This window comes from Sinocyclocheilus anshuiensis, unplaced genomic scaffold, assembly GCF_001515605.1.
Source record: "Sinocyclocheilus anshuiensis isolate Anshui unplaced genomic scaffold, SAMN03320099.WGS_v1.1 scaffold751, whole genome shotgun sequence".
Lineage (NCBI taxonomy): Eukaryota > Metazoa > Chordata > Actinopteri > Cypriniformes > Cyprinidae > Sinocyclocheilus > Sinocyclocheilus anshuiensis.
Genome location: NW_015551049.1, coordinates 399,936 through 411,352, shown reverse-complemented (window position 1 = coordinate 411,352; position 11,417 = coordinate 399,936). Strand labels below are relative to the sequence as shown.

General features: G+C 37.4%; 1 protein-coding gene across 1 annotated transcript in view; it reads right to left on the bottom strand.

Moving 5' to 3' along the window:
* Positions 1-5,065, bottom strand: part of LOC107661916 (metabotropic glutamate receptor 7-like) — a 68,952-nt gene extending 63,887 nt beyond the window's left edge. The window contains exon 1 of the mRNA XM_016451707.1: positions 3,948-5,065. Coding sequence (XP_016307193.1) covers positions 3,948-4,427 — 480 coding nt within the window. The 5' untranslated portion in view covers positions 4,428-5,065. The remainder of the gene's footprint in view (positions 1-3,947) is intronic.
* Between the last annotated feature and the right edge of the window lie 6,352 nt (positions 5,066-11,417).

Below are 11,417 nucleotides of genomic sequence, written 5' to 3'. Positions count from 1 at the left end.
ATTTCTTACTATGTGTAAGTAAGTTGTTGTTTTTTAGCATGTAAGTTTGGCAGTGTTCTTTTTTAGGATTACTGATAAACTACTATCATTTGATTTGTATTATTACTATTTGCTGTTTTGTTTATAGTTGTTTAAGCAACTTAATTAATTATATACGGTTTATAAACATTGTTTTAAACATTATGCATTTTTTTCACAGATGTCATCTTACTGAATAAATGTGTATTAGTAATATTTTGCTCGATGCGCCCTTTTGTGGCCTCAGAAGAGAAGCCAAATGCTTTTCTTCACCCTAACTGAAATTATGCATTTTAAATTTGAATATAATTAGAATTTTGATCATATTTATGCCTTTTAAATTTGAATATAATTCGAATATTGATAATATTTAAGTACAAAATTCCAATTTAGTTTTTCAGCCATTTTGACAGCCCTACTTTACATTAAGCAATTTCCAACCGTATCTCACAATGTAACTTTATACCTAACAATTTATCTCGCAATAGCAGTTTTGTTTCTTGTAAATTCAACTTTATATCTCACAATTTCATTTTAAATCTTGGGAATTTTTATCTCATAATTTGACGGAAGATTAATTTTTTTTTTACTTTATACAGTATCTCAAACTTTTAACATATCTCACAATTTGAATTTAAATGTCAGAGAGAATTTTTTATCTCAAAATGTGATGCTAAGATGCCACGTTCAAAGTTAAAAGATCCCATTGCACAATTTTTGACTTTATATCTCACAATAACACTAACAATGTGACTTTATCTCACAACTGCAGTTTTGTAAATCTGACTTTTTATCTCATAATTCAACTTTATATCTTACAATGTAAGATTAAATCTCTGCGTGAAAATTTTTATCTTATAATTTGACATAAGATGCTTCATATTCAAAGTTTGAAGATGTCATTATGCAGTTATATTATCTCACAATTACTAATAATTTTTTTTTTACTCTGAGGTGTGGCAGGCTTTCACACAATAAGACCAGTAATGTTTATTATGAAAATTAAATAGCGTCGATATTAATTTGATGTTGACTCCAAACCCAGACACCTTTGACTTGAGGTACAATTGCAAGCCATGCCCTGCTTTGTACTTCCCCTCACTTTCCCGCTAAAAAACAAACAGTAAAATGCTAAAGTAATGACATATAACGAGCTCCCCTACAACCGAATGAAATTTGGGGCCTGTGGTGTCACAAGCGTTTCGAGTCAAAATGTGTTGAGATGGAGAATGTAAAAAATGCTTGTACGCCTCATGAATTGTGTCAGAGAGCACTGCCCTCCTCACATCAACTCTCATCACCACAGCTCTCATCGCGTTCAGAAAGAGCTTGTGGCCGTCGGGGATGCTTTGTGAAATCCCAGCCCTGGAGCATATAAAAACAGTCAGAGATTCAGAGCAAGTGTGAGGCCATAGGGAAATAAGCAAAGTTTTCTGAAAGGATGCAGGTGGCTAGCGGGCCACAACATTGGCTTTAAATATGTTTCTTAATGCTCACGACCGAGGGTCTGTGACACAGGCTGACTGGCATTACATCCCATGTGTATGGGTGTATTTTCATAAATATTTTCTAAATAGTCCATGTAGGGCAAAAAGTCAAGCTCTTAGAAGAGATCTGCGAGGTCTGCTGAAACCGCTCTAGCCATTAGCTGTGTGGTGAAAAGCTGGAGAAAAGTGACATAAATATTGCAGTCTCACATGCTTGTGCTTGCAGCTCATGTCTCTTACTGTAAAATTATTAATTCAACAACACATGATCAACTATTTAATCTATGTCTACATATTGTAGTGCACAGAGCAGTTTGTTTTGTCAAAACTGAATATGGTTGTGAATATTTAATGTAAACTCACAATAAAGTTCTCAACAGATGTTTGACAATGTCGCACTTTTCCATTTCATTAAACAGTTTAGGCCTTTAAATACTGTAAAGATCATGCAAAAGAGATTAAAAATATATATTGGTCGTAAATAGATAATGTTAAGACATCTGACACCAATGCACAATTTGAGCAGTAATTAATTTGGGAAAATTCTGGCAGAATTTGTAATGCAAATGTTGTTTACTAAAGAATGACTAAAAAAAATCATAGTTATAATAACATGTGTGGTTGCTACAATGGAATTCTAGGCACTTGTTTCTTGTATTAATGTTTAATAAATTGTATTTTACACTGTAAAAAGATTTTTCAAAGTTGTAAATAAAAGATTGCCAAAGAAAATATTATTTCAGTCTTTCCACTTCAAAATATCATGATTAATTCAACGTTTTTCTTGCCATTTCATTGTAATTAATAAAAAAATACTGACTATTTCTGAGTGAAAGCTGTTTCTACACCTTTTTTTATGTAGCAGTGTGACTACAATTCTGTATGGTTTAATTTTTAGTTAATTATTGAATTACATTAGGTTAATTACGTAATATGCCATTTTCATGTTTTAATTGCAAATATTTTAAGGGTTTATTGGCTTTTGTCATGACAGGATGTAAAATCTTTAGTGTTGACCCATTTGCTTCTATTGTAAGTGCCTTACAGTAACCAAGATTATCAAAATTATCTTCTGTGGTAATTGATGATATGCCACAAATAGACCTTGTACTGAACCTGGAACATTTCTTTAAGTTTCACCAGACAAATTTGAGATCAGAGATCGTAAACTACCTGCTCGCTTGTATGTAAAACCAAATGAAAACCTTGGTAAACGGAGCAAAAAAATCCGGAGAAGAATGAGGTTGGAATCATCCTAGTAGACCGGTGGGATGTCATTAGCCGTGTTTATCTCCGATGCAGACCATAGATAAGGCTGAATAATCCTCTCACATCATTACAGGCAACTGTATAGACTGTTACTATTTTAATTGCTGTATCAGTAATCGCACACTTCAGAACCAAGGGGCGGGATACAATTATCTTTTCATATGCCATATTTGGATGCATTTACGTTTTTGGTTACTGCAACTATTTACACCCTACAAGGATTGATTCTGATTAATTATACTGGGGTTTGTGCATACTCTCATGCGTGGCTTATTGTACATTCCAAATCATTTGTTTTCAGATATTTTACACATTCTCTCAGCTCACTTTGCATCTGCCAAAACACATGCTTTGGAGATAAACTAACTGTAATTTCCCAACGTTGTGGGAACAGAGAGAACAAAATTAACTATTTATTACAATGCAGACATGAACTAGCTAGGTGGATAACCCAATGCAGAGCCTAGCAGCTTCTGCCTCTAGAAAGCTGAATCTTAATTCACAAATTAATTTGAATGATCAAGCCTATCCACTTGATTGTAACGTTTTAACATCAAGCCTGTTTGGAGCAACAGCAGGAGGGAAGAACAGAGAGAAATAGAGAGAAAAATGATAATATTGTACTTTTTTGCCATTTTATTTTATTTTATTTTAATTATTGTTGTTGTTGTATGGAATTAATGAAAAAAGTGTAATATTATGATGCAAAGACGATATATATATATATATATATATATATATATATATATATACAATTTACTTACATGTACTATCATTTAATATTATAGAATAGAATAGAATAGAATAGAATAGAATAGATGCATCAAGCAATCATATCAATGAAGAACTTTGAAATTGAACATAGATAGAGAGACAAAGAAATTAACCCTGTTGAAAAGCCACTCTGCAGGTGTGAGGAGTCGATGCTTGATCGATTCATTGATTATGACTAACAACCTGTTTAGGTTACACTATTGATTGCAAAAAAAACATAACATGCTTTTCAATACATAAACAACCGTTATTATGCGGTGCTGTTTTATGTGGCGTTTCAAGGGATTATGCGTTCTCATAAATCAGCTGCCATGTAATCATACGGGGTGAAACCTTGACGCAGGGACTGATTCCAGCACATGTGATGGGCTACCGTTGGACACTTGGGCTCAGACTCACCTGGAACAGTCGCAGTATATTTGCGACCATGATGGACACTGAACTCGCCGAAGCCCCTATGACTCCGACCACCTTTTCGGGTTTGACGAACACCGGGGGCTCTCCGTTCGTACACCTCACATCCGACGTGTCTTTCTGTATGAGAGCCTGCACGAAAGTAAGCGACTGCTCCAACGCGTACGTGTCTCGCGAACATGTGTCTAAAACCCGAGCGCCTAAAGTGATGTTGGGCAAAAGCTCGTCGTCACTGTTGATTTGGTCCAATGCATAAAGCATCGCCTCCAGCCGGTGTATCCCGTTCTCCTTCTTGATATCTCCACACGGTTCCCCGGAGACCCCGCGGGCATGGACCGGGAAAAGGCCACCCAGGGTCAAATCCCCCTCAATTCTGATGGAATGAGGAGCGTAGATTTCCTGCGAAAGTGTCACATCCACAAGCGCTTGAATTATCCAAAATACCCGCCATGGAAAGCAAGCCATGTCTCCTTATCGTTGGGAAACAGAAAAAGACACCTTTCACAGTATTTATAGGTGAACAAAAACAGATTCGATCTCAATAACGGCCATAGACCCTTCCAAAGTAAGGTTGATGCGGGAATACGTTGAGGTTTTCTCCAAAAACACCGCGCAATAATGATGCGTTATCCCTTGGGAAAGTGCGCATCGTATGGCGCCGCTTGTTGCTTAGATATTCTGCATTATTTCTTTAAATAAAGAAAACAGACAGAAGAACCAAGTAAAATGCGTACAGTACCTTTCTATGATTTGTCCTTAAATCAAACACACGCAAAACGCATTAAAGTGCAGCGATATTCGACTAAAACGTGTCCGATCCACACTGATGTCATAACGCCACTGCAAAACCATCGCGACTGAGTTTTAACGGATTTTATGTTTAAAAAATGTAAGGCGGCAAAAAAGTTTTCGTTCAGAATGACGCGTCGCGTGTAACAGTCAGAGAAAAATGTTGCAGAGAATCGATGTCAGTCAGGTGAGATATCCGTAACATCCTCCCATCGCGGACTAAGCTGAGGCTTTTTTTTTTTTTTCTCGGAGCAGGTTACGTTTGAGAGAAAGAAAGCAAGCTTAGGCGGTGATACGTCTTTTTGGTCTTGCGAAAATCCTCACAAGAGACAAGAAGACAGCCCGCTTGTCTCCTCCTCTCTCTCTCTCTCTCTCTCTCTCTTTCTCTCTCCACCCAGAATCAAATATGGATTTGTCAAATGACTCAACGCACGATCGATGTCGTATTACTCATCCTGGTCAGCCCTCAAAGAAAATACGCTCCTGCATGTGAGGCGAATCATAACGCGATATAGTCATTAAACTCAACGATTAATTGAGGGAGCTATTGCAATGGAGGTCTCACTAAGTTTCTCGGTTCCAAAGCTCAGTTGCAATGCGGGTTTAAGGTTAAGATTTTCACCACAACATTCTCTGTAATAGAGAAAGCAAGGCTTCTCAAACATTTAACCATATCTGGATCAACTCCTCATTCATATACTTGTGTTCCGACAAAAACCGTATTCCGCACAACGTTATTTCACTGATGTGGGTTAATATGGAATATACTCCAGTTCTAGAGACTCGCATTGTTTTTCCTGTTGAATGCAGCGACTGGGACTGACAGAGGAAATGAATTCTGTCAATATCAATTCATGATTTTACCGCCCCTCTCTCTCTCTCTCTCTCTCTCACACACTTTTTCTATTCTGTTATGATGGGTGTTAGATTATATTACACTCTCTGCCAAACATTTCTGTGAGTTTGCCTCTCTGTGCTCCCTCCTCCCTTCAGGGTTCTTTCTTCCCCTCTTTTGTCTTTTCTACACATGTATATTTCCTCAAGAGTTCAAATGTCCAGATGAGGACGGGGGCTATAGGCCGAAGGTTATTGAGTTTGGACTGACCGAACTGTATAGTTCAGTTGAGAAAAGGTATCCTTGGCCAAGTGTACGCCTAATATGTCCAGAACTTCCTGGCCAGACTTCCATTTTATATAACGAATATTTCTTGGCTTGTGTACCACATATCTCATTGGATGAATCACTGCACCACCCCTTACGATGGTGACTATATAATCTGTTGAAGTAATAATACACTTTGAAGAAGTTTGTGAACAGACAATTGGCTTCATGTTCATGATTCTTTCCATGGTCCCATGCAAGGACTGAGAATAGTCAGACGGCATCGAGTGAATTTCTACAGACAGTTGAGAAATAATCTTTAATGAATTATTCTTACTGTCTGCTAAGAAATTAATCATATTTTCGTGCCGTGAATTTGGACTCTGCCATATTGTGGGTTATCCTCGTACTGTGTAAGATATATGGGAAGAACAGTATCGGGTCGCGACCGACTGTTAATCTGCAGGTTATCCTCACGATTTATATGTGGGAAGGAGAATAGATGTTTTGCAAAAGATACTCTTTTCATTACTCATTCGTAAAAAGCGAATGGACGCTTCGTGAAAAGCTATCTTTGTTACCTGTTCTCACATTGACATATTCTCAGTCCTTCCAAGATTGAATGATTTTTAAATTACTTGAGAGTTGGTATTGTGAAGTCCTTGCAAGGCACTAAAACAAATAAATTGCTAAATCACAATTCTTCTAACTGTCTATGACAGACTTGACCTGGACAGGATGGGTGAAACAGCAGAGTAGTATGTTTCAGCAAATTGTTTAGTACACATTCAACTAATGGCTATTTGCCATTCTCAGTTCACGTGGATTTAGTGAAGTTTAAAAAAAAAAATCTACTCTTGCTTTGTTCTCTCTCAACTGTGTTAGATCAATGCACTGCTATTTTAAAAAGCATTGTCAGTCACCAACAAAGACAAAATTAGGACAGTACTGTTGATTAGATGGATGACAATGTATAGAGCAGAAATGTACAACTGTATTTAGATGATTTGTCTGATTTTTTTTAGGACATTTGAGTTATGTATTATCTCTGAAATGTTAAAGGCAACTTTATATGAAAAGTGGGAGCCACAAGAGAATTATATTGATGAATCAATAAATAATATAATGTTAAATAGATGTTTTCAAAGAGATAGCTTGCATTACATCTTATCTTTACAAGTATGGAGTTTGGGTCCGTTGTCCCTGGGGGACAGCCTGAAATGTGATATATTGCGGAGATTGAGACATTAGTTTGTGTTAACTAAAATAACTTGTGCATTGTGATCAATGAGAACAAGATTGAGTGACTATTTTAAACGGCCGTATTCAGCTAATAATAAAAAAGAAAAAAAAGAGGAAAATTATTTTTTCTCGACTTTGGTTGTAACATGTGGTAGACTATTTACAAGATTTCAGTCTGAAGTTATAATACAATGCATCATGCTGATGTATTTATAAGGATTATAGAAGTATGATATGTTCAGATCAATCAGCATAGGCTACTGTTCTTTTCTGCATTCTGCAAAGAAGGAATTGCTTGCTCTTTTTCAGCAAAGAACTTGCTTATTAAAATAAAATAAAGAACTGCTATATATTGTTAACTGGATGAGATTCCTTAAATTTCGGACAGTTCCACAAGATGACTGACCATAGCACAGATCGCTTATATGCAGTTGTGGTCAAAATTTACAATGCAGTATTGTTGAGTGTTCATTTCATAGAAAAAAAACAGAAATCTTCTGGGACAGCTGCCAATGGGCGATACAACATGAAGAAAGAGACATTATGGCTGTGGAGAACAGGAAAAGCTGATAGGCTGATCGGCTACACCCCCTGTAAGAGGAATCTGACACTTCTGGGAGGGGCTAGAATGGAGAAAGACTGAGAAACAATGCAGGCATGAAAAATCTGCCATGAGAGGCAGAGAGGAAGATAACTGCATCAGCTTCTTATAAATCTGATAAACAAAGATGTTCCAGGTTTCCAAAAATTCAGAATAGAGGGGCACAAAGTGTCCAAGTACAAAATATGGATGGCAAAGCAATGATACTGGTCACTCCATCTTGGTAAATAGATAATGTTTTAGGGCTGAATTTAAATAATAAGTTTTAAAATTCCAAACTTGTCAAATCACAAATGCTGTCATACCCAGAGACTGCGGTTACATGATGTTAATGTTATTGGCCATGGATCCAAGATTATGTGGAGATCCCCAATCTTTTTAGAGCAGCTCATGAGCAATAGAACAACTAGTAAAGACAAATGTTTCAATAGAGAATTATGTGAAGGAAGGAAACTAGAACTAAAATTATTAGGCCATGACTGCTAAACTGGTAATATGTCTGGCTGAACTGAAAGCCAGCTCACCTGTACATATTTCCTTGTAAATATAGGTGAGGAAAACAGGCTAGATAATGAAGATATACCATATGTTTGCTATGAACATGTGGTAGTGACTAGCCAACCATATTGTTAAGACTGAGGCCAAGGAAAACGTCTCAGGACTGGTTACAAACGTCTCATGTAACCATGGTTCCCTGAGAACAGGGAACGAGATACTGCGTCCTCTAGAGGGCTAAGGGGAACGCCTTCAGTGTGACCGGTGTCTGAAGCATGAATGAAAAAACGACAAAACGAGAGGAAGCCTAACGACAATTGATCCTGGTAGGGGAACTCTTAAGAGTGGAGGTCTCAGCATAACGACACCCTAAAGCGAGAGGAGACCTAGCTACACTCAACGCAAGAGGCAGTTAGTGAGGCTCAAAAAGAAAGAGCCTACTAACTCTTATTACTGCCAAAGACGGAGCTCTGAAGAGCGGAGGCTTCAGCAAGACGACTCTCTTAAACGAGAGGAAGCCTAACAACACTCAGCCCTAGTAGAGAAGCTCCTAAGAGTGGAGATCTCAGCATGACAACCCTCTAAAACGAGACGAGACCTGACTATACTCGGCGCTAGAGACAGTTAGCGAGGCTCACATAAGAACCTACAAAGTAATGGTACTGCCTAAGCGGAGCTCTGGAGAGCGAAGGCTTCAGCAGAATGACTCTTAAACGAGAGGAAGCCTAACAACACTAAATCCTAGTTTAGGAGCTCTTAAGAGTGGAGATCTCAGCCTAACAACTCTCTAAAACGAGAGGAGACCCGAGTACACTCAGTGCTAAAGACAGTTAGCGTGGCTCACCAAAGAACCTACAAACTAATAGTACTGCCTAAGCACCAATAATGTAGATATCTCACATTATACACAGTTCCTATTCTGTAAAATAAAATAAAACCAAAAAGGAATTCTGAAAGAGAAAGCACTCCTCATCAGATTCCTTCCATGCCCCGACTACAATCCCCGTGATCGGTCTGATTAACTGCCTCCGCAGCCGCGAGACCCGAAACGCGGGTGAGAGGCGCTCAATTCTCAAAGAGAATCAGGCATACAGGCATTCTCAACGCGATCACATCTCGCAGCGTGGCTAATCTCCGTCGAGAGCCAAACACACTCTGTTCAAACATTAAATTCTCTCAAGAATCAGGCAAGAACAGAAACCGCCGCGAATGCATCGCATTAAGCTTGTTCAACTCCCTCGAGAGGCGAACACGCTCGTGCAAACGCTGACAAACACTCGAGTACAGACCTCTGCTCTAGTAGTTCCGCGAATGCAAACAGTGAGCGCATCCTTATCCCTCGTGAGTCAAACGCATGTGCTTCCGTACACAAGGCTTGAAGACAAAGAAGAGGATGACGTTTTCCGCAGGTGCGCTTTTATACCCGCACTCGCTTTATTGTTTACGTCATAGGCTGCCGCCTGCCAATGTCAAGTTCATTGTCGGTTTTTCATTCATGCTTCAGACACCGGTCACGCTGAAGGCCTCTAGAGGACGCAGCGTGGAGTTCCCTTTCGAAAGGGAAGCTACAAGGTTTACAGTTACCTGCACTGCAAAACAAACAGATTATGTTTAAAGTGCAAAATGTGTTATAGTAGGAATATCATGTTGCACAGATAACCCTCATAATGAGGCGGATGATAAAGGTTGATTAATAAATTGATGAAGGTTTACTGAATATGTCTAGGAATGCTTAGGAATTATAGGCAAGGGAAGTAGCGAATACTTTTGTTTTGGTTCACTAGTTGGTAAAAGATGCTCGTAAGTGCCTTGAATAGAACTGTTAAATGTGCTGATCTTAAGTGGAATGAGAAAAATGTTGATTTAATGTTAAGAGTAGGGGAATTGGGCAGAGAGCCTTTATGGTGTTTATTATATAAACAAATGGGGGAACCAGAATTATAATTTAATAAGAATTGCCATTGATAAGAACAACAGAACATTCTAAAATACTACAGACTAACCCAAAACTTAAAAGTGAGAAAACAAATTACATTTATGAAATCATTTTTATGGAAGCCAGTTCTGCCACAGAATGAATGAATGAATAAATACATTTTTTTCCTCTTTATTCTCAGGTTTTGGCTGTTCAATTCTAAGGGATTCCAAAAAAAAATTTCATTGTGAGTTATGTCCGAATTGTGAAATATAAACTCACAATTCTAAGAAAAATTGAGTGGAACAAAGTCACAATTATTATTATTATTATTATTATTTATTTATTTTATCCCATGGTGAAAACTGGCTTATAGAAAGTGTTTTAAATGGTTCTTAAATAAAGCATATCATGTTATTCTCTCTCTCTCTTAGGTTTTCAGTTGGTCTATATTTGTTTTGTTATTGCTAAAAATAAAAAATAAATAAATTGCAAGATGTAAACAGAATTCAGTGGGAAAAAGTCAGAAAAGTGAGACATAAATTCAGAAATGAGAGATGTAAACTTGGAATTGTCCAATTTATGAGTTTATATATCACAATTCTGTTTCTTTTTTCTCAGAATTGAAAGTTCATCTCACAATTCTGTTTTTCTCCCCCTCAACGCAGAGTAAAAAAAAATAAAATAAAATAAATAAATAAATAATAAAAAAAAAAACCTCAGAATTGCAGAATAAACACAATTACGCGAAGAAAAAAAAAAAAAGTCTGAAAACACAATTACGCGAAGAAAAGAAAAAAAGTCTGAATTGTGAAATAAACTCCAATTATTCCGTGGTGGAAACAGGCATGGTAATTTGTAAAAATGTAACAACGAATTGCTAACTAAATTCAATCTAATTTGTACGTTTTCAAACAATCGTATGCCCCACTGATGGTTACGTTTAGGGGTGGGGTTAGTGGTGGAACCCACCTTTTTTTATGAATCAAATCAAATTCATATGAAACAGCCAACTTAAACAGCTAAACAGTTACATTTTCTCATAAGATCGGGTTGTATCATTTTATCTTTGAGCACATCCCCAAGGAATGGTTTTGTAATATTTAGCACACTTCTGGGGACGGTGTGTCCTCAAAAGACAATTTGACAAGGTTCAGTCCACACAGACTTCATTTTGTAGATCTGTGAATGTGTGGCAGAGACTGAGGCAAAAAGATTATTTCCAAAAGGGACAGACGTGTAGAAACATGACTCGTGCGGATTATTTATGCGATTCAGTAGTGTTGTTGATCTACTGAGTCAAAGACATGA